This window comes from Rhea americana, unplaced genomic scaffold, assembly GCF_003343005.1.
Source record: "Rhea americana isolate MKP2758 unplaced genomic scaffold, rheAme1 scaffold_289, whole genome shotgun sequence".
In the NCBI taxonomy this organism is placed as follows: domain Eukaryota; kingdom Metazoa; phylum Chordata; class Aves; order Rheiformes; family Rheidae; genus Rhea; species Rhea americana.
The window spans coordinates 350,543-374,754 of NW_028186411.1; the positions used below are offsets into that span (position 1 = coordinate 350,543).

The window sequence follows — 24,212 nt, forward strand, 5'->3', positions numbered from 1 at the left end:
GCCCCCGCCGCGGGGCCGGCGGTTAGTGCCGCCGCCGCCTCTCGGGCGGGATTCCCTCCGCCCTGCCGCGGCCCCGCCGCCGAGCGGCGGCGAGGGGGGCTCCGGGTGCGGGCTGGCGGCCGGTGACCTTATTCGCCGCTGCGGCGTGGCCGCCTGCCGGTGTGTACATCACGTGAGGAGCCGGGGCTGCGGCTGGGGCCGGCCTGCTGCCGGGGGCAGGCGCCAGGCAGCCCGGGGGGCGCTTGTGCCCGGCGGCCGGCCCTGAAGGCAGCACCGCCAGGCAACTTGGGAAGGGAGCTGGCTGTGCCGTCTTGGCCCGTCCCCCGCATGGACCTGGTGAGCTGCAGCCGCACGGGCAGCGCTTCTCTTGCGCGTTACATATCCTCTGGCAAGGAAGGGACATATCTCTGTCTTGGTGCTTAGCCTCAGATGGGCTGGAGTCTGGGCAGTATTATTTTTTTTAATGCAGTTATTACCCCGGAGTGACTTAAAACTGGAGAACTCATGCCCCTGGATCTGCCACAGCRTGTGTTTGAGGGAAACTGACTTGCAAGGAGAGTACTGACTTACAAAGCTGAGTGCTGCACTTTAACGTTGTTGTATGACTCTTGTTAATTGAACTATGCCCCCTTCAATCGTTCTGCTTCTGGATTAAACAAAAGCTGCAAGATGCCATATGTCAGTACTGGTTTGGATTGCTTCATTTGCAAGCTGGCTGGAGACTAGAAGTTTAACAGCACTGTAAACTGGCAGGTGCAGAATGGCTACTCCTGTGACTCCTTTAAAGGCAGGAAAGGACAGTAACTATTCAAACTATGGAAATACCTGAATATGTTTGGTTTTTAATAACTTAAAATAGTCCAAACATCAACTATCAAGAATTTGATACTCTTTGGCTATTGGGTATTTTTCTAGTACTACTGAATTCTCTCGTACAGTTCTTTCCAGTAGTGCTTAGTTTAATCTCAAAGCATTAGACTATGGCATAACTTCATGAGAGTTAGAAAAGCATGAGCACACTTGTAATAAACCATCTTTAAGGTAGCTGTGTCATYGTTAGTGATGAAGACAAGTATGTGCCACTACCAAGTTGATCACCTCTTTTAGTCTTAGATCAACCTAACTGACAGGGTCTGCATGTACAGGTGTGAAAGATCTGTACGTGTCTACAGAAGGGCTTTTTATGCAATGAAATAAAGCCATAGTAGGAAATTGGAATAGTTGTAAGGAAAGGAGTGTAATAGGAGAGGCCTGTAATTGCTCCAGTACTACTATTAGCTATTGCTTAATAACTCTTAGGGTCTAGTTCATAGTAGAGTCATTAATGATGTTACAATTCCTCCTCAAAGAGTTATTCTGTAATAGTTCTGTGCTGTTTCAAGCTTGAAATCTTTTGAATGCAGGGTGTGGGTTTGAGGAAGGATGAGTTCCTTTTCATAGCAAATGGTTGAATTCAAACTGTTCTGTGCTACAGCCATCATAAACACACTTCTCTTAAACATGGCAGATCCTCCTAATTTAGGAGGCCAGGCAGCTCTCATTGATGTCAGATGGATTTGAATACTTAAGCCAAATCTTGCAGGAGTGCTTTTACTTCTCAGGTATCTCACACCAACTGTAGTCCCTATGTTTTGGTTAAATATTGCTGATCACGGTTTGCTTCCTGACTAGACTAATGAAGCATCAGTGACTGGAGCAAGACAGCATAAGGAGTGATTGTGTTCTCTTCTTGTCCTAATAAAAATAGATGCACTAACTTAAGCTGGCTGGACTGCATATAAAAGGTGGTGTGTGATGGAAAGGAAGGGAGGGGATGTTTTTTTTTTCTCTCCATTGTATTAGAAGAACACTTATCTTGTAATAGCAGTCTCAACCTCTGACTTTAGATTTTGCTCAACTGTAAAACCTGATGTAAGAAGTAAGCTGAATTGTAGATAACAAAAGCAAGAACATAGAATTTAGTTTATGAACCATGGTGATACATTAGCCTTCAGCTGAAGTTGGATCACAGATGCCTCTTCAGGACTAAGATAAAACTCGCTTTAACTTTGTGCCTGTCACTAATAGATTGTTGTACATCCTAGCACAGTCTGTGAAAGTTTAACTGCTTCAAGGAGATGTAGCACATTCGTAAGGAAAACTGCCAAAATTCACTTAAACCTGACTCTCTTATACAGGATGAAGTTTGAAGCAGCTCATGCCACTACACTGCAGTGGCGAACAGGCCCATTCCTGAGGATGGCTTCTTGACATTCTAGCGTGTTAGCCTTCAAATGGGGAGATCTAAACTTTTAGAATTAGACAGAATTGTGTGACTTGTTTTTTTCTGTTGCTGCATTTTATGCCTAGAATGTGATCTATAAGCTGCCAGTTTGAGTGCAGTTTTTCCAACTTGTCTCCAAATCCTGTGTTAACCTCTCAAACTTACCCTACAGATCACTAAAGTATTTTAAGGTTAATCTCTAAGCTGAACAAAACATGAAGCTAAATGTTTTTGTTTCTGTATAGACAGGCTTGCTATATTTATCATTTATAAGCAACCAGAAATTTTCGTAAGTATCTGTATACATTGTCTTAAGGCTTTATTTATACTTGTTGGAGAATGGAGTTCTTTTACCAAAACACTTTTAGCAACTTTAATACTGAGCTATCTAGGAGGAAAGGTGGGAGTAACTTTCCTTGTTTTCTGGAAGTTACTCTTGACATTTAGAGTATTGACCCATCCTGGAGCTGACTTGGAGGTCATGGTGTTGTGTAGGGAATTGGTTTATGTGAATATACTTGTGGGATTGGGATTTGTATCTGAAACACTAGAGCAAACGGATCTCTTCCAAGAGTAAGTTTTGAAATACATGTGTAAACATTGCTAAGGCCGGCTGCTATTTCAGTTAGCTGTGAAGAAATGATTAATCTGAAATGAATAACTTTAATGGGGATAAGGGTTATAACTGAGTCTCTTCCAGCAACAAATCAATACGTAATAGGTACTAATGGTCCAAGGACATTGATAGCTAACTTGTTTGACTGCTGACTTACACTTATTTCTGTAGGAGACTAATACACTTTTCCTAGTGTTCATTTCCAGGAAAATACAATTCTGCTTGTTAAACAAGCATCTTAAAATACATTAATTATAAAATTTAAAAAACGTGAGGGGGGATTTCGACTTCAAAAATTGTTTTGCTGCCCAAGTAGATAACCTGAAACAAGATTTGGGGAACTTGAAGAGGTTCTTTCTTTCCTTCTCCCACTCTAAATTCTTATTTGATTGGATTCATCTCTTAGGACTTAAAGGTAGCCTATGCCCATTATCTGCTGTAGCTGTACAAACAAGCTACTGTGAAATAATCTAGAGTATGAATTAATACTCAGGAAGTAACTACCTATTGGTGTCTAACTGGAATTCTTACTCTGCAGCAAAGAAAGGAACTTCTTCCTCTTCCTTAGCATTTGCTATTGGGAAAGCACATACACTTTGTGAATTATCTCCATAGCAGGTGGTTTATGTGTTTATATGCTAAAACTATCTATTTGGTCTGCCTAGAGTCAACCACTGACAACTCCTGCAGGAGGTGAGGTAGCAAGATTAATTCATATCTCATGCTAGTATGAGAGCAGTAGGTCTTAGCACTTAATGTGAAGCTAAATGTCTCTTATCCCTTCCCCATTAACTACACAGGAAAATAGCTATACTGCTATTACATTGGTTAGTACTGGCTCCCATTTAGGGATGGAAAAATGTAGAGCAGAATATTTGATGCCGAAGATGGTGTTACTGAGCAATGTAGCATCTGTGGTAGTCTGACAAAAGCTAGCTGAGCAGAATTCTTGTTTAATAACAGTAATTTGCCTGATGAACTCATGATCAGGGCTAATAGAAAATATACGGCTGCGAAGTGCATTTAGGCTTCTGCAGAACTGATTTTAAAAAGACAAACTTACTAGTATTTTGCCCTGCTTCTCAATGTCCTGGAAGAATAGGTAAGAATGGCCCTAGCTGTAAGACTGCACAAGGTGCCTTTGAGGAGGGACTTGGCTTATAGGTCAGTTACTGGGCCTATATTTACAGCTTTTGTACTTCAAGGGGTATTCTGATACACTTTTGTTGGGAGGGGAGGTGCCTCATCCCCTTTATTCTTATCCGTTATTTTTCTTGCTGTATGTGTATTCCTAGCTCTAGTTTCAATGCAGAAAATAAATAAATGGTTAACTCTAATTACAGATCTGCATGCCAGCAATTTCTGCATGGCAAGGTGTGGCTTGTATGTTATTGCAAGTCTTGGCAGGTTTCTCTCAAGACTGAAATAGAAGCTAAAACCTGGAASTTAGCAGAGCTGAAGATCTGAACTAATGAAATGTTATACAGATTACAGACAGGTTTTAGAATACAAATTCTAGTAAATTAATACTGATGAGGGGCAAAACTGAGACTGCTTCTATGCAGTTGTTGCTTAGTGAGATAAGAATTGGGTCCTGATCTGTAGCTGTTGTCAAATCATAATTTAAATTGTTTTTTTCCTTGTCACCTTAGATTGAATCATGTTGGATTTACAAGTTCTTACTGGTCTTGGTAAAATATCTGAAGTACCTTTTGATGCATTGTATAACAATTCCAGGACAACAAGACTTAGTTTTCACTTAGACTGAAAACTATAGAAGCCCGTTGAAGAAAGTGTCAGCTGCTTACACTGACATGCAAGGACTACTTCTTGTACATGCTTGGAAAAGTTGTTCTCACCTCTTATCTTGAATAGGATTGTACTACTGAGTGGAAGAGTAAGTACAGTTATTTTAACAATCCTTAGATTGTTAAACAATCCCAGTCCTGTGATACTGCCTGTGAATTTGCAAGCTATTTATTTTCTCTCCTTCCCTAACTCCCACCCCTCTTGCATTTTTGGCTCCTCAGGTAGATGTGAGAGGTTCTTCTCTGGCTTTTGCTTGTGGCTGTTCCTTCCACAGAGTTGATGTGGTGTGGTCCAGGAATATTAAGTAATTGGGAATTGAAGGGTACCATCTGTCAATCCTCTGCATGATATCAAGTCCTCAGCACTGACTTGAACTGTYAGGTGTGGAAGCAGTAGCTTCATTACTGCTTGCATATAGAGTAGTAGTGAAAATGTCTGCTATAGAAAAATCACGTTAAAGTTCTTGACATAACTAAATGACTTTCTAAAATAAGAAATTGTCTTCCTTTCAAGAGAAGTGTGTTAAATTTTGTGTAATTCTGAACTAAATACTGAAGAATTGTTCTGGTCAGTGATAGTCATGTGTTTCTCAGCATGGCCTTAAAGCTGCCCTAAAGGCTGTTATCACTTGTCTTCCAAACAGCATAGTCTTAAGCTTGTCACGGGGGTGAGGGATGGAATGTAGTACAAACTACTTAAAAGGAAATGTTTTCAAATGCTAGGATATCAGACCTCTTCAGGCTCTTTAGTACAGAAGTTGTGTAGTTAACTGCAGTAACTAATGCTTGTGCTGGCCGGGCAGGGGGGCCAAGTTTAGGATATTTTCTAGACCTAATAGTACTGTAGAAATAGCTACTGAAAACTTATTGTTATGCTTTTCAAGATTTAAACAGAATCTTTCGAAATTAATAGTAGTTGTAGCATTAAGATACACAACTTCTACTTAAGAAATAAAATCAATAAAAATGACCAGTGTCCATTATGAGCACTTGGATACAGATGTGAATACATAATTGTGGAACCTTCAGGGGCTAGTAGGAGCCCTGCTTCTTCTGAGAGCTCATTAAAAATGCAGTCTGGTACATATGAAAAGGCTACCAGTTGGCTTGTCTGACTGAGACGCTGCAAGAATACCATTCAATTTAAGAACTTTCAATTCCAGGCGTATCAAACCAAACTGGTCTGTAGTCTGAACTGTTGCTGCTTTCTCATTTCTGTACTGCGTTAGAACTAATTAGTTAAACTGTGAGCTTTAAAAAGTGGCATACTGCTCTCCTGGTTTTGGTTCATTTCCCTAGTCTTTCCCTCTGCATATTGAGGGAACAGAAAGATCTGTTGGCTCCACAAAACGAGGACAATAAATATCTGCACAAACTAAAGTGTTTGGGTGTTAAACATAGGTATCTCTGGACAGTTGAGTATTTTCTTACTTCACTGCCTAAGTCAAAGTTGCGTGTTAAACCACTTGTGGCCTCTGCATCTTGTGTGCTGTCCTACAGAAAAGCAGTTAGACTGACTAGATGTATCTAGTCATGTCAAGAGATGTGGAGCTACTGGAGAGAGTCCAGCGTAGGTCTACAAAGATGGTCAGAGGACTGCAGCATCTGCCCTATGAGGGACAGCTGCRAGAGCTGGGCCCATTTAGCCTGGGGAAGAGAAGACTGAGGGGGGATCTTATCAATGTCCCCAAATGCTTTAAGGGAGGGTATCAAGGGGATTGGGCTGGGCTCTTATCAGTGGTGCCCAGCAACTGGACAAGAAACAATGGGCACAAACTGAAACACAGGAAATTCTGCCTGAATATAAGAAAAAAGCTTCTTTGTGAGAGTGACAGGGCCCTGGAACAGGTTGCCCAGAGATTGCGGAGTCTCCTTCTCCGGAGATCTTCAAGGCCTGCCTGGATGCAACCCTGTCTACCATGCTCTAGGTGACCCTGCTTGAGCAGGGAGGTTGGACTAGATGATCTCCAGAGGTCCCTTCCAACCTCAACCATTCTATGATACTCAAACTGAAAACTTGAAGTAAAGAGGAAAAAATAATCTGCTCCAATTTGTTTGTCCCTTTCAAGAGAATGTGGCTTGCCCTACCTCTAGGATTACTCTGTGGCCTACCCCCACCTCCCAAAAGCTACACTTGGTGCTAGGCTATATTAGGTTATAGGTGGTGATAGCATTTGCTGTCTCAGGAAAGCACTTAAAACCAACATGCTCCTGTTCTTATGACTCTTTGCAATTAAGACCTATGTAGAAACAACTATTAGCAGGTACAGTACCTTCAGTAGGGTAGTGTTCAAGGGAGCAGTCTAGTGCAGGAAGGAGTAAACCAACCCCAAGGCCCTCCCACCAACTACGCATCCTAGCCTATCTTGTTGATAAAGTGGTGTTAGCCTGCATGCATGAAGGAAGGAAAGCAACCTTGTCTTTAGCTGAAGTTAACAAATGTGTTGGCTAATCCAACCTAAATTTGAACTCTTTCAAATCTGGACAAATCCTTGGCAGAACACAGTCTGATCCAGTTACAGCCCAGTTGTCTACCCCTCTTTGCAGTGTTATCACATATCACTCAGTCAGTGACCACATGAACACACTTCTTAGCTGTACTTGAGCATGCAGAGTGTCTGGAGAGATTTTGCAGTTTGCGACTAGGTTGTTTTCGGCCAGACTTTTTTTGGCACCGGTGCTGAGTTGAGCAGCTTGTGCCTCCCCCTCACTTGTGCTGGTACAGCTGTTTCAGAAGCTACACAGTTGCACAGCAACTTATGTTTACTCCAGATAAATTCCTGTATGGCCCTTGGACAGCTGTGCCAACACAGAGGGCAACAGTTCTGTACTGTTTGATGTACAACTGAACTGACCTGGTGCCCCACAGATGCCAAAGCTGCGTAGTTTCACTGCTCATTGGACTCTTGGGGTGGTGATACAGTTTGTTCTGCTGGCTTCGTTGATTTGACTCTCCACAGCATCGAGTGAGTGGCAAAAGTAGCAGGAAAGGCAGTATGGGACTGCATGGTGCTGGAGATGAGCGAAGGCAAGGGAGAGCCATTATCTGAATGAGTGGCTAGACTCAGCTGTACTATTAAAGCAGATTTGAAGATGCAGTGGGKGAGGGGACCGGGCAGCAGGAGGTGGTTACTTATGTTATCCTATTGGCAGAAGTGTGCTTTGAGCTTTTGCTGTAGAGGAGGTTTTCTGTGAAACAATGCCACTGATACCTGGTGAAGAGCTGAAAATTATGAAGAACAGATGTGGGGCTTTGAAGTATATAGACGTGGTTAGGTGTTGTATTGATTATACTTAAACATGTTAGTTATATGAAGATCTCTTGCCCCAGTGTGAGATAGGAAGTGGAGGTAAAGAGAATGCATGTAAAATGTTTGTTCTTATTTTTTAATTRTTCCTAAATCATCATTGGTGTGTGTTTTTTTTTTTCTTTGCTGTTTCCAGTTCTTGATTTGGGCTCTCTTCCACTAAGCACTAACCTTGTTTGCACACTTTATTCCCCCGGTTGCACTTTTCTTTCAGCCAGGCTGTGCGTGCTAGTGATACTACCAGGTTAATAATAGTTTCCCTCTCCTTAGGAAGAAGGAGCAGGAATTTAAATACCCCATGAGGATGTCCGAAGGCAGGAATGGTATCGATTTTGCTACATGCACAAACTAGAGAAAGCTGTTCTTTAAACCCAGTCTCTCCTTGTACTGCTCTTCATTCAATCTAGAACTTCTAATAAAAGAAAACTATAAACTTCAGTGTTGGAAAGGTTGGATGGGAGGTTCTCTTAGCAACAGGCCTTTAAAGGGAGAAAGGAAGCTAGATGTAAGGTGGTGGTTGGTCTAAACAATCACTTTCTCTTAGAGGCTGCAGGTCACTGTAAGTATGGTCTGGACACTCCCCCCCGGGGGGGGGGGGAAGCCTCTTAGACTTGCTCTGTTTCCTAAAACCTGTTGGTGTTCCTGACTGACAGCTTGTTAACCTTGGAGATGAAAATGAAAACTGGCTCTCTAGCATACCTCCTGCACAGAGAGCAGGGAGCACTTGCSTCACTTGCTGCTGAGCTTCTTTGTGGCTGTGGTACAGGTACAGCTGAGTGACTGAAAGTTTTCTGGGTGTTGATCTAAAAGTCAAACTATAGAATCAGTAAAGTTGGAAGGGACCTCTGGAGATCATCTAGTCCAACCTCCCTGCTCAAGCAGGGTCACCTAGAGCATGTCAGACAGGGTTGCATCCAGGTGGGCCTTGAATATCTCCAGAGAAGGAGACTCCACAACCTCTCTGGGCAACCTGTTCCAGGGCTTTGTCCCTCTCACAGTGAAGAAATTCCCCCTCACCCTCAGGCAGAACTTCCTGTGCTTCAATTTCTGCCCATTGCCTCTTGTCCTGACACATGGAACAACTGAAAACAGTTTGTCCCCGTCCCCTTGACACCCTCCCTTCAGGTACTTGTACACACTGATCAGATCCCCCCTCAGTCTTCTCTTCCCCAGGCTGAAGAGGCCCAGCTCTCGCAGCYGTTCCTCAGAGGGCAGGTGCTCCAGCCCTCTGATGACCTTTGTAGCCYTATGCTGGACTCTGTGCAGTAGCTCCCTGTCTCATGTCCTGGGGAGYCCACAACTGGACACAGTACTCGAGATGAGGCCTCCCCAGGGCTGAGTAGAGGCGCAGGATCACCTCCCTCGACTTGCTGGCAACACTCTTCCCATAGCACCCGAGGAGACCATTGGCCTTCCTGGCCACAAGGGCACATTGCTGGCTCATGGTCAACCTGTCATCCACCAGCACTCCCAGGTCTTTCTCTGCAGAGCTGCTCTCCAGCAGGTCAGCCCCCAGCTTGTCCTGGTGCCTAGGGTTATTTCTCCCTAGGTGCAGGACYCTGCAGTTGCCCTTATTGAACCTCATGAGGTTCCTCTCCACTCAGCTGTCCAGGTCTCTCTGAATGGCAGCACAGCCCTCAGTGTGTCAGCCACTCCTCCCAAACATGGGTTAACTGCAGTTGGCATCTTTCCGCTTATTCTTATCTGCCTTCTCACTTGAAATCTTGATCTGAGGTAATAGCTGATTAGAAAGAGAGCAGCTGACATGTGAGAACTACATACAATGTATATAAAATATAGTTAGGGCCTAAACTATTTAGGAAATACTGACTGAATCTAGTTARCCAAATAAGAGTTGAACTCAGACAAACAGCAGCCTTAAAATGATACTCTGAAATGCAAGCAGAAGGCTGCCTAGTTTAAAGCTACCACRGACTACAAAGATTTGGTTAGCCTGAAGAGTCTGCAGAGAGCTTTCACTTAGCATTTCTGGAGCCCACAGTGAACTAGGGCACTGTCAGATCTGGAATACTCTTGATTCCCAACCTCAAGAGCTTGGGGGATGGGTATTAAAGGGGAGAAAGGCTTTTTGCTGCTAGTGCTCTCACTTACCTTAGTCTACATAATCTTAGTATTCTAAAGCAGCATTTTTTGAGGGAACTGGAAAGTACTGCTAAATCTACTGTGGGTAGAGATCCTGTTAGGTCCTTCAGTGTGCTAATAATAGCTATGTTTTCTAGGCAGAGTGGAAGAAGGATGAGAAGCATGCTTTGTTACTATCCCTACCCTCCAAGTTTTTCCTTGTAGCTATGGAGAAACGTTTTTTTGCTAGGTTCATGRCGTACTTTCAGAAAAGCAGTCTTTGTGTGTGTCAGGGTTTCTGTTCCTGCTGTCTTAATCTGTGATTATTAGTATTTTTTTCTACCTATATGTGCTTCCTGAAAATAGCTGAATTCGGAGGTTAACTTTTTTGATGCAGAACTTCATTTTAATGAAGTCTCCCTGCAGCTTTTCTGTCCACCTAACTGGAGAATGCAAAATGCCAACTTTTAACAGTATTTTGTGTGGYTATGGCAGTGTTACCTCTCTGTTCACGCATGCATGCATGAACAACTCAACAGAAGAGCAATTTAAAGCACTTTAAGAGTAGACAGACCTATTATCTGATTAGTTATGACACTTCATAGCTTTCTAGGTCATCAGAATATCATCTTTTTCCCCCTTTGCTTGTAGGATCATAGCTTCAGGTACTTCTTGCTTCTACTTGTATTTTATGTAACAGTTCTAGATCTATCCCTTAATATTCCATTGCCCTGAAGGAACRGAGAGAGTTAAACACATCTCCCACCCTTCTCTAATCCACCATCAGTCTTATTGGATATCCAAACAAGTCTTTGGAACTGAACTCATCTGTCCTATTTATAGCACAAATATTCAAAACATTTAATTATTTCTGGCCTTAAAACGAGCTACTTGGCAGTATTTGCTAGTCAGCATTAGGAAAGCAGTGATGCATTGAGGTCTGCAGCAGCCTTGTAACTTCCATGTGAGTCTTGATGCCAGTTTGTGTGGAGTGGGACAGCTGGGGAAAGGGGAGGACAACTTTGTCACTTAAATCTAGTGGCTTTTTCTTTTCCAGGAAATGTGCCAGGTTCTCTCTCTCTCTCTCTCTCTCTCTCTCTCTCCCCCTTTTTTTTTCCTGCCTTGTCCAAATAAGACTTAAAAGTTAACCTATTTTCTCCTACCCTCTGGAATTCAATTTACACATGCCTACGCTCTCCTCAGTTTGCTACACCAAAATAAGAAGCCCTTAAACAGTTTGTCTACTTTCTCTCTAATGAAAGCTTCCTGGGTGAAACTCTGAAAGGATACATTACACTGAAATGTTGGGATTTCCTCGTGGTACCTTATCTGAAGGTTTTGATACAGGCTGTGATGCCCCTTAAACAGGGGAGGTGGAACAGGACTTCAAAGCCAGATGAGTTAAGGTTAGTGTAGCAAACCACAGCTTGCTTCCGAGTGTGTATGGGGAACCTATTGTACATCTGTACAATATGAAGGGGAGACTTGAATCATTTTGYATGAGCAAAAGAAATGTGAGGTGTCTCTAGAGCACAAGGGAAAGAGTTCAGGGACACCGAGATGAAGTATATAGGGATGTTAAGTTTGGTTTTAAACTGGGGTTCTAGCAAAGGGCATGTTTACATATAAACAAGATGTTAAGACTGCTAGCTTGAACTTAACAAAAGTAGAAGCTTGGAAAGAGACTAGAAAAGGGAACTTGGAAGTCTTTTTAACTGCTGATGCAACAAATTGAAGGAATGCTGATGGAAGTAATCTGTGCTGATAAAAGTGGCTTTTTTTTTTTAGCTGTGTATAATCTGGACCTTAAGCTGCTAAAAAGCAAGTGAATTTAAATTGACTTAATCTTCTACATTTATGTGCAGTTGTCTGTGTCCACCCCACCGTCCAGAAGAGTTGATCATTAGTTGACACTTGCCATTTGTTGACCAGGAATATATACAGTATCTGAAGCCAGTTGAGTTTAGCAACTATAGTGTGTACTTCCTTTTTATGATCAGAGGTTGTGAATGATATTCTAACTCGAGCTGTATTTGGGTTAAAACTTTAAAGGTAGCTGTGGTGATACTTTATTCCATTTAATGTGTTGAGTACTCTTGATGCTTAAGGGGATGGACTGACTTGCATTTAAAACGAGTTGTCCCTATTTCCATCGCTTGGAAATTGAGCTGACTATTCTCACTCCTGTGTGCTTATACTACAGGACAAATAAGTCATCAGCTGCTAGCTATGTCCTTAGGGAGAACAGGAATTGGCTTTTGTTCATTTTACCCCTTATTTTAAGGAGTGGGTTATTTAGTTCAGCTTGTTTGGTTTAAATATCTTCCATATTTACACAACAGAGCTACTGTTCTCAAAAGCTGGCTTAGCGTTTCAACAAATGTTGCTTGTTCTGTGTGCTTAGCTGATGGGGGTCAGTTGTACTCTACTCAGCAAAAACTACAGCAGGACTAAAGAGCTTAGCTTACGAGATGCAATGTGGTAATATCTTCACTCAGCCAGCTACCTTTGCTTCCATTCATGTATGTCTGTTTCTTGCTAAATAGTATTATGCCTCTTGTATCTTCTGGCCTCTTTGCCCTGGTTTAGGAAGTGATTACACACAATCAGAATTGTGCATTAGTTTAAATGCTTTAATTGAAAGATCCAGACTGTAAGAGGCTGAAATGGAGCAAGAAATAGCTGACAAACAGCTGTAGTAATAGGGCTGAATGGATGGCAGGCTTCAGGGGCAAGTTGAGTTTATGATCTTTCTACATCTGCTCCAGACAGAGCAGGGTATGTGACTGTAGGCTGATGTTCTGTAGCTCAGAAGCTTCAAAGGTCAGGTGTACAACTGGAAAACAGGAAATTACAGCCCAGGCCTGCTGGGCATAGCTGGTTCCAATGCTGTATTTTCTGACAGATGAGAGCTCTTCTGTGTACTGAAAGCCTGAGATCCAGTTTTCTGTGCTCAGAGGAATTTCCAGCAGTCTCAAGACCCAGCCTGTGAGTGAGAGGATCTACTGGCCCGTCTGTATGTAGTAGGCTGACAGGAGGCAGTTATTGTCTGGCTATACCTCAGGCAGTGCAAGTAACCTTCAGGAATGGCTCTGACGACTGTGGTATGTCTACTTTTGAATGTAATGGGATGGATATGCTGCATCCATAACCCCATTTCTGGGATGGAACTGGACTTCCTGAAAGTTTTAAGAGACTAAAAAACAGCAAAATCTTGCCTTTGGTTGCTTCTCCAGCAGTACTGAATGCGGTGTCATGGAGACCTGTGTAGGGAGGCTGCCATGAGCTTTACAAATCAATGTCCAGTTGGCTAGAAACACTCCAGTACAATGGTAGTCATTCTGTGAAAGCCACTTCTTCCACAGTTGAAGTCCTTCACTGTTACTATACTTAAGTTGGTGGGACTGGATTATTGCAGGAACYTAGAGCAGTTTGTGGTCTATAGACTGGGTTTTAAAACAAATTCCCTATTTTTCCGTTTTTTCAGCTCCTCCAGCATGGTCATAGCTCACTACTTCAAAGTCAGAATTTGTGTAAGGAGTAGTGKTTCACTTTCTGAACTTTACTAACTCCTGGCCTAACTCTTGGCTAGTGCTGTCAGTGTGCTTCTGTGGACTATTCAGAGATTTAAGGCAATGCTTCTGCTGCTTTAGCAAGAAACTGGACTGGAATGTCGGGCTGCTTGTCCTGACCATCATTTTGAGAGAATGTTCTGAGAAAAACCCACTTCTTGGAATGTGATCCCTGTGCCTGTGATACCAAGGCCTTCTAGAGAGCCTTCCAAAGTATTCTAGTGTTGCCTGAGATGATGACTGGCTAGAGTAATAGGTTAAGCAGCCAGGAGGGTAGTATAAAGGACCTAAAAACATTGGTTGTGTGCCCCTTAAGCAGGTGTTCTAATTAGCATATGATGATTGTGCTGTTGGAACAAGCAATAGCATTTGCTCTACAGTTGACATGCTTAAGTTTTGCAATGTCTGTCCTGGTGAWAAGTTCAAGATTTCTGGAGGGGAAGGATGTTCTGTGCCATTCAAGCATGAAGTTATAAAACCAGCTYTTCTGGATGGACCAATTTTCCTTTACAACTGTCAACACTATTTCTCTACCCTCAAAGTGCTTGATTAATGGTGATAATAGTCCTTATATAGCTGAAAGTTCTCAACCTACCTACATTAGGCTGGCAAGTTTTTGGAGGAAAAAGCTCAGAGGGAACAAAAGAGACTTATTCTCAGGTCCTCTTCAATTAGATTTCACTTACCAGCAGAAATTTGAAAGCCAAGTCCAATGCATCAAGCTAAGTGAGCTGCAGAAGTGCAGAAAGCTATTAACAAGATGTTGCAAACTTTTAAGGGAAGTATTGTCTGCTGGTTTTTGATAGTACTATCTATTTGTGATAGGGAAAATCTGCTTGTTTAGAAATAACTAATGATAAAATCACTTTACTTTGTTCAGAAGGCTTCTTGACTTGAGGAGACCTTGAATGACAGCTTACTGGCAGAAAGATGTTGCTGCAGCAAGCACTTTGAGGCCTGCTAGGGTTCTGCTGACTTCCAGATAGGAAAAGATGGTCAACATCTGGCTCTGACTGAATGAAGAGAAATTGCAGATGTTGCTTCAGACTGTTTTAGTCTGCCTCAGTTTGCATAACTGCTAGCTACTGCAGTTAAAGTGAAATACTCAATTAAATGAATTGGAGGCTGTTTTAAATAACCAACTTAAACTTGTTACTTGGGTACTTTGTGCATCTGTGTGGATACTTTGTATATCTGTTTGCTACAGTACAAGTCTTTCCTTGGAGCTATCTAATCTTAGTGTTTTTATCAATAGAGTTACTCCCTTTATGTTTCTAGGCTGTGAAACTGAAGGCTTTCTGATGGGCAAAACTGGTTTCTCTCACCTTTATGCCCTGCCAGGGGTATTCTTCCAAATCTTTTGGCCTACAAAGGGTGATAACTGTATGAACCAAAGTATGTTATGTAAACTGTTTCAGAAAAGGAGGACTAGTTTAATGTCTGGGAGTACAAAAGCTTTTGTACTCCCAGACTAGTTGCTCCTTGCAGTTGTCAGGCCTGTTAGTGCAATTGAATTTGGCCTGCTTTGTCAGCTAGTCTTAGTTCAAGGTGATGCTAGGAGCCATTTTGCAAACCTGTTTAGATAATGGAGTTCAGGCATTGCTACTTAGGATTTAAGCACTTACATTCRTTTGCTGTTCAAACTAAGCACTAAGCTAGTTTGTACTTGATTCAACACTTTAACGGAAAAAAGATCTAGTGCTACTGGCTGAGGCAGCACAGTTGATGCTTGGAAATGGAAATGTCTGCTCTGGTTAGCCACTTCTGACAGCATCTTGCCTCACTGCAAAAGAGMCAGCCTCTCAAAGAACTGCAGGGTCAAAGTCATGTTACCAGTCTTTCAGCTTCATAGTAACTGACTCAAATGTCTCATTACATCCACAAAACTGCACTGGAGCACTATTCATAAGTCTTTTGCTGAGGATGGGATCTGAGGTGCAAAGTCTGGCAGAAATGACTGGCATATCCTACAAGCACTGGCAGGGGCTCTGCCACAGGTGAATCAAACGTGGTACATTCTCTCATGTCTATAATGCATCTTGCAAGAGAGCACTGTTCTTGGGCTGCTTTTGCAGGAAGCCTGGGGGCTATATGATACCTGCGTGCAGCGCTTAGTGTCACTGAAGATGGCTACTTACTTGTCTTGATAAAAGTAGTGCTTGAGAACGCAGACCTGACTTACAGTCCATGCCGTGATGTCCCCAAATATGTAACTGTTAGGAAGATAGCCCAGTTAGATTTGTGCTTCTGGGTTTCTGATGTAGTGTGACAAAATGTAAATTTGGAGTTGAAGGCAATTCTGAAAATGCAAAACCTTTTTGATGCTTCATAGGTAAACTGGAATCAGGCCAATGGTAGAGTTTTTCTGTGGAACAAATGTCAATGTTGTGGTACTTGGCCAAGAGGAGAGACTTGATCTGGACAGATCACAAACTTTTTTAGGCTTCAACCCAGTAACTTCTGAATTCTAGAAGTCAGGAAAGCAGGTAGTGGTACTAATGTGCTGTATGTCTGAAAGGTTGTGTTGCCTTAATTTTTAATCATCCATCAGCATGGGAAGAGGTAAACTGCAGGTGTAGTGCTCCTCTTATGTTTAGAGCACATAGGAAGTTGGTATCTTAAGTTTTTTTTCTTACCTCTAATGCTTAGCATTTCAGAGAATGTATTAAAACTACTTGGGTAGCTTGCACCACACTTTGCTTCAGACTGCCTGTACTATGCTATGTCCCTTGCTGATTGTGTACTTTTCATGTTGTTGTCTTCAGGAATCAAAACGCTAAAACTTAAGTTTGCCACTTGAACCAAGCCATTTCTAGATAGTAAGTGCTACTTTGTCTAGAGTCAATTCAGGATTAATTCCTTAAGTATGTCTAAAATAAGTTCCTATTATGCTCTTAACTTTTTTTGAAACAGTTACTTTCAAAATGTGTCATAACAGGTGCATGAAACCAGAAATTGATTCTCCCTGCCCCTCAGTGTTAGGCCTTGCACATACTTAAGATTTTTTCCCCCTCTTACAAGCAGTGAGTAAGCACTTTAAGAAGCTTGTGCTGTATTTTAGGATTAAAACTGGTAATATGATGTGTTGGAATTAGAAGTTCATATAACTTCTTGTGCTGATGAATGTAACTCTTGGGTTACATACTAGGTGAATGTGTACAAGCAAGAAAAGTTAGAAAACAATGGTATAAGAAGGCAGAGTTCTAAAAATGTCTTTTGTCCTCTTTGAAGCTTATTTCAAACTAATTAATCTTTCCTGTATGAGAAGAGAGCAAAGGCCCTTGGTTTTCAATAGAAGTTACACTTGAGAAGCCTGGAAAAGAGAACTGGTGAAAAACAGTTCTTTTGTGACAGATTTCTTAAAACCTGCAGGCTGCTGAAATTTTGAAATGTACATGATGCCCAAAGCTCATGCAAGTGGACAGGGAGTTTATCTGCTGTTTACCTCATCGTCTGCAAATGTGTCATGAAAAGTTCACTTTTCAAAGTTGGCCTATGGCACCTGCATCACTCCTGCTGCTGGGAATGAGAGCTCAGCTTGAGACTTCACTTCAGAAATGCAGTGTCCTGAGCGTTGACTTACTAATGTATTGTAACTTGTCAATTTGCAGGTAAGCATTATGAGGAGGAAGAGGAGGAGGATGCCTTGCCAGACTCGGACGACGAGGTGGAGTTGGATAATCCTCGCCCCATACAGATTGTTCTTGCTCATGAAGATGACCATAACTTTGAACTAGATGAAGAAGCATTGGAAAAAATCTTGCTTCAGGAACACATCAAAGATCTTAACATAGTAGTTGTGTCTGTAGCAGGAGCTTTTCGCAAAGGAAAATCTTTTCTACTGGACTTCATGCTTAGATATATGTATAACAGGGTGAGTAACTGAGACTTCCCCCTGCAGGAAAGAAATAACTTAGTTCCGTGTTTTAGTCATTTACCTTTTTATTTGTTGACTTGAACTCAAACATAGCAGCTCAAACTTTTCTTATTAGGGGAGATAGGAGGGCAGGTACTGTGTGTTACTACCCTCTGAAATRTATTTAAGTGACAGTTTTCAATATCAGTTTCCTGCAGTTATCAAGGTAACTTGTTGGTGTCCCAGTGGAAGTGGGTATGAGAGGAACTTTWATGAGGCCCCTCCAGTTAAGCTCCTGGGGAAGGCTTATATAGGTAGCAGCCTGGAAAAATCTTGTTTCGACTAGGTCGTCTTAAATCRTATTCTAACACCTACCCCCTCTTCCAGAAAGTTTTATCAAATACTTATTAGAGGACTAAATTGGCTTACTGAAGTATGGTAGAAGGGAGAAAGTCTTCTGTTGATTTGACTGAACTGTATCTCTGAACATCGTCCAAGAACTCTAAATCCTTAAGTCAATGATAAATGAACACCTGATCTGAARTTAACTCTTTCTCTTAGTTTGTAGCTTGTGGTTGATGTTTGTTCTTGCATCTACTATATGCTGAACTCTTGGCTGTTATGTGTAAGGTGGGGTAGGGGCTCCTGTGAACATAAAGCTGTCTGTCACAAGTGGTGGTGTGCTGTGTGCTTTTTTTTTTTTTTAATTTGCACCACAGATGTTGACAGCTTGCTGTTTGCTTGCTTCTTGAAGCTTGGAAGGAGCAGAGCTTATTCCTTCTAGCTTATTGTTGTCCAGACTTGGAATACACAGTTGGCAGAAGCTTGCCATGACTATATCTATTTTGCCTTCATGTTAACTGGCTTGAGAAGTTGAAATGAACCTAGCTGTTGCAGGAAATACAGGAATATCCCAAAGAAGCTGCTGGTAGTTRGCAGATGATTTCCTTTCTTTTATTCCCAGTGATGCCTGCTATTGAATTCCTCTCTCTGGTTTGCCAAGTGTTCTATAAGAAAAAGCCTGAGGATGTAGTAGGAGGAATACAGAGTAGCAAGCTGCTGCTTCCAACTTTCTAACTCTTCTATTTAACTCTTCTAGCCCAGGGAGAAATAAACATTTCATTAATATGGCTATTCAGTGGATGGCCTTTTTGTTTATATACAAAGCTTCTGTAGTGTTTGTGGGGGGGGATCTTTCTGATACAGATAAAGGCAGTCCTACCTCCTTCAAAAATAGCAGGGGCGAACTTTGAGCAGATGCTCTAACTTTCAGATTGTGAATTCGGGCAAAAGTTTGTACAGCAAAGTAGATTGGAACRGTATTTCAGTCTTGTGTAATGTCTGTTTACTGCATAATGCAATTACTACTTTTAGCTTTCTGTAGATGTCCTTCAAAATACTGTTTCTTTCATTTACGAAACTGAAGATAAAGACTAGCTCAGCCATCTAGTGTAACAGTTCTCTTGGTAAAAGAGGTGTTTTCTCTGACTATGCTTTTGTGTTCTGTAGCTGTAACACTCAGGGCCTTACCTGAACTGATTCAACTCACTGATAGAACAGAGGACTGCATTTTGCTGGATTGTTTTTCTGCCAGCTCAGTGATGTAAACTGGCTTAGGAAAGTTTGACAAGCATCAGAGTGCTAAAAGCTGGGCCATGGGAGTGTAGGGGATGGGAGAAGATGAGTGAGATGCCTCCTTTCTGGAGCAGCTGTTACATCAAGTCCTATGATCTCTTCTACCTTCATGCTAGTATCACTACAGGATGGGATCTGCTCAAGTTCTATCTCTCTATTTTCAGTCAGGCTTAATCACAAGTCTATATTTACTGTGAACTGAGTGTTGGAGCATACACAGAATACCAGTGCATCAATATTCAATCAGTACATTGATAAAGCAATTTTAGAATGTCCTCTGTTTTGCATAATAAAGCACATGAGGGAAAAACATCAAGTTAAGATGCTTCAGGATTCCATTTTCTTAGACCAAGAGCTAGAGATCATGTGAGTTGCCATTCTAAAAATCCCACTTGTGCTGAATCAAGTCAAATGTAAGGATTTTGTCATGGCTGAGGATAATTAACTTTAGTGAGGCAGGTATCTCGTTACAAATATTGCTTAGTTTTATGGTTGCTGGTTTGAAATGAGACAGAACTATCTACTGTAAGATAGTGGCAGTGGCGTGCTCAACAAACTGCTGCAAGAATCCTGTGATTGTTGTTGCGGTTTAACCCGTAAGAGTTGGGTGCAGTAATGCTGTAAACTTAGATTTGTAAGCTTTTTTCTTTTTTCAGGAGCTTAGCCTTCTTAGCTTGCATTAATCTGCAAAGTACGCTACATGTTAAATGGCACTGAGCAAATAAAGCTGCGTTGGTCCTCTCCTTAGTGTGGAATGTATTTAGATCAATTATCCATTAGGTGAGTAGTGCAAAACTGTAGTGCAATTTCAGCTTGGTACAGCTGTAGGAAAAAAGCCTTCTTCCTCTCCTCATATTTCTTGAACCTCTTTCAAGCCAACTTGATGCAAAGTGTGAAAACACTAAGTTCCGTGGTAAGGAAAAAAGTAACAATCTAAGAGCTCTTCAAACTGAGGGAAAGGTTAGAGTCAGAGATGGACATAAGTGCATCGTCCACAAGGTGAAGCAGCTTTGGCTGATCTTGTGCCTGTTTAGACACCAAAGTCTTCTGTAACATGAATCGTATATAAAATCAAATGCAATTATATCCAGGGCTCACTGAGGTAACTGTCAAAAGATTTGGGTAGTTTTAGTATGAATTCCTACAAATGAGAATGATATTTCTGGAGCAAAAGGGGAAAGTATTGTTATTTCTCTTGTACAAATGGGTGAATAGACTGTTATTGTTGAATAGCATACAGCTTCCTTTGAAGATGTGACAGGATACAGACCACTGGCGTACACTGGTGAAATCTGAGTCAGAATGGCAGAAATATATCCTAGAGCATACTGAAGCTAAAAGCAGGCCTGGAGCTTCAGATTTCTAGGGTGGTTCGTGGATGTGTAAACAACTTCTGGAATAAAAAGCTTCAGGGGAATGTTGCTTAGACAGCACTGACCATGTTTTCAAAGGGTTGAAAGGCTGTGTTCAGTCTCAGGTGTGTGTGTATGACTAACAAAAGGCCTACTTGTAAAGAGCAGTGGTTCTCTTGACTTGGATTCTGGTGTTCATTTTCTGCACTCTGCATCTAGTCATCTTGTTGACCTTTACCGTGTCCAGTCTGAGCAGCAAACTGAATGGTATGTGCTTAGCATTTGAGAGAGACTGCTGGTGCAGAACTACTTGATCACCTTTCCCTTCTGGTATAGATTTGCTCTGCAGTAAGTAATGCAGTTGGCCATGAGAAATGTATGCAGTTACTTTTCCCTTCCCTCATTTGAAATAAGCAATTTCACTTACTCATAGTAAGTATTTCTCTTCTGTGCAGCTCTTGGGTGCCTCAGACTACTCTGAGAAGTRAACTGAGATCTGTCTTAAGTTCTCTTCTGAAAGCTGCCAATGCAGAGTTAGCAAAGTAGTGACAGTAGCCTTCTGAATGGAGAGGTCTCCCTTCTGACCTCTTCAAAGATGATGCTTTCCTGGCTGGCAGTCTTGTCTTCTCTGGGCAGTCAGAGGGAAATAGATAAAACATCTGCTTCTGCTCTACCAGTGTGGTGTGTTCTAACTTAGAAATAAAGGTTTTTCCCAAAGCTCCTCATCAGTTAAACTGCTGTATCTGCTCAGCACTCTCTTCCACAATTTCATTATAACAGAAATCTACCATAACTGAAAAATCCTCAGAAGGCCTGTTCCTGCTCTTTACCTTCCACAGTTCATAATGGCATTTCTGTGTTGAAGCTGGTGCTTGTAGAGTGGCTAGAATCTTGTTTGAGCTATTGCTCCTTGTGTTGTCCCTCCTGGAGGACCTTGTTTCAGTACCATGAGCTAGTACTGTTAACTGTAGACTGTACTTTGCTCTCTGACAGCTTTTCCTGAGATCAGCGACTTGCAGGTTAACTTCTAACAAAAATGGTTTTGTTGATGTGTATCAGACTCAACTAGACCTTTTCTCTTGAATCTTAATCGCTTAAAGTGTTTTGTAACTGACTTAAATAGGGATTGTAGGTCTCTTACCTGTTTTATGAGTTCTGGAAATGGACTTTTGGAATCTTGTGCTGCCTCTCCCAGCACAGGGTTTTGAGATGTTTKGTTTCAGCAGTTGACCTATTTGTGAGAGAGAAGAGAGGGACTAAGTGAAGTTCAAGGTCATGTTGCTGGGCTTCTTTCCTTGCAGAGGTTTAGCTGCTTCTGTAGTTAAAATGTGCTGTTTAAAACTACATCTTTGATAGGAAGGGTGCAAGTCTTGCAAAGTGGAACTGGTGGGCAAAACTGAGCTCAGTTATTTTGGCTCTGAGTGTTTGAGACTTAAAGATGTACATGTGTGCTCTTCAGTTAGGCAACAGTTGGAATAAATTAAAACAATCTCTTTATAGGTAATACTTGAAGTAGAGCAGAGTAGGATTGTGTTCTTGTGTTTTGTGTAGTGTTGGTGGTATCTTCTCATGAAAATGACRGAATAATGTGGAAATCTGTTAAACCATCACTTAAAATCTCTGCCTTGGTATTAATAAAGTTTTTCTTGTTTTGCAGACTTCTCCTTGCTGGATAGGTGGAAATACAGAGCCATTGACTGGGTTTACATGGAGAGGTGGATGCGAACGGGAAACCACCGGCATTCAAATTTGGAGTGAAGTGTTTGTAATTGACAAACCAAATGGGACAAAGGTAAGTGCTTGGCTTAAGTAGGTGTATTTAGAAATTCTTTTTGCCTCTGAATTTAGCTTTAATGGCATGGGAATGGGGACAGTTCACATATCAGTTGCTTCCCCTTACATTCAGTAGCTGTGTAATGTATTTGGAAACTTGATATCAGTGCACGTATGAGCTTTCCCGATGGCTTGTAAGATTTGGTCTCCAACAATATCCCCACTTAGTGTGTGTTATTTTGGCAGAAAACTACTTTTTCTAGGCTGATGGGTGGGTTATCCTGTGGATGTTGTAAAACTATTCATAGAAATGATGGCTATAAATGCTGCTTTTAGACAGGGGCTTGGGTGAGGAGCTCTCCTACAAAAACTTTCTTAATGATGAGAGTAGGCTGTAGCTGTGTTCTAGAGAAATTCAGTGGATGGCTGTATGTATTGGAAACCTAGCTTCAGTGTATGGAAGGTGGTTCTTCCACATAGTCTAAAGGGTACTGCATAAACAGAAGAGACTTGATCATCCAGCCTGATGGGAAGTAAACAGCATTATCTCTATTTTAATGTGAACTGGTGTATTTTTTTTTCTTAGCTCTTAAGTCAGTTTAAGTTCAAAGCCTGGTTTTATGTTTTGTCTTTATGCTGAAACAAAATATTAATGGTGTGTCAGTAATTTTTTTTTTTTTACTCCAGAATATTGTTGGTATGCTTTCAGTTATTTTAACTTTTCCTGAACCTTAACTCCTTGGTCAGTTAACCTTCATAATCTTTGTGTTGCTGAAGTGCAAAGGAAATGCCTGATAGCCAATTAAATGGAACATTGATCTTAAATAGACAGTGGCTTACAAAGATGTACAGAAGTTTTTTTTGTCAAATCTCACAGCTAACCGAACAACTCAGTAGCTACAAAACAGTTGTGAGGATCTAGCTGTGTTCCGTGAAAAAAAATCACTTGTTCTTGCTTATCAATCATCCCTAACCAAAAGAGAAAGGAATTGTAGTAGATTCCAGTGATGAGCAGTAGATTAATTTTTATTATGAAGATCACTTCATTCCTTTTCATTCTAGGAGACAGTATAGTGTACCTTTTGAAAATTATTATTTGAAAACTCTTGTTAGTAACTTTCTCACACTTGGCTCTAATGAGCTGATCTGGACTATTGACTGAGGCTGAAGTCTATAAGTAGGCATGGGGCAGAGATTTTTTTTTTTCCTGCTTGAATTAGAATTTATCCCAATGACCTGGAGTTTGCAAGTGTAACAATTTGGCTAATTATTACTGCTCTCTAAAAATCTCTAGGTTGCTGTACTACTCATGGATACCCAAGGTGCCTTTGATAGCCAATCCACTATCAAAGACTGTGCAACGGTTTTTGCTCTGAGCACCATGACGAGTTCTGTCCAGGTGAGAATACCTGTGCTGGCAAATGATGGCAGCTGTAAAAACCCTCTAGCCTGAATAAGCAAAGAATATTTTGCTAGCCATGCTTTGACAGTTCACCTGTGTATCTTCTTCCAACTACTATTTAAGGTTTCATACTTAATGTCTTGTTTTCAGTGTAGTATATATAGATAACCTGATTCCAAAGAGAAACTTATCTAAGGTCAAGTTGAATTAAACTGCTGACTAAACTGGGGAGTCACTAACAAATGTTAAAAGTACCAACCAGTTCTATATGACTGTGTTACAGAAGCTTCTCAAGAGTTTAGGCGATGTAGCTAAGGGTGAAATTACACTGAACTGCTAAACCTACAACTGCTGCTGCTGTTAAACCTCTGACAATTGTCTTTCAGTATGCCCGAAACTTTTAGGTTTGTGTCTTAATGTTCAAAAGTGAGTGTGGTTTTTCTTTTTTTTTTTTTTTTCCTTGGAATGTCAAGTGAACTTGTTCGAAATATCTACAACATCCAAAGTGGCAGGAGTAGACAGAACACTGCTTCTGCCTTCTGTGG

The 24,212-nt window shown here is 41.4% G+C and overlaps 1 protein-coding gene across 1 annotated transcript in view; it reads left to right on the plus strand.

Moving 5' to 3' along the window:
- ATL2 (atlastin GTPase 2) overlaps positions 1-24,212 on the plus strand; it is a 51,794-nt gene that overhangs the window by 11,396 nt on the left and 16,186 nt on the right. The window contains exons 3-6 of the mRNA XM_085308960.1: positions 181-336; positions 17,261-17,523; positions 22,150-22,284; positions 23,560-23,664. Coding sequence (XP_085165086.1) covers positions 181-336; positions 17,261-17,523; positions 22,150-22,284; positions 23,560-23,664 — 659 coding nt within the window. The remainder of the gene's footprint in view (positions 1-180; positions 337-17,260; positions 17,524-22,149; positions 22,285-23,559; positions 23,665-24,212) is intronic.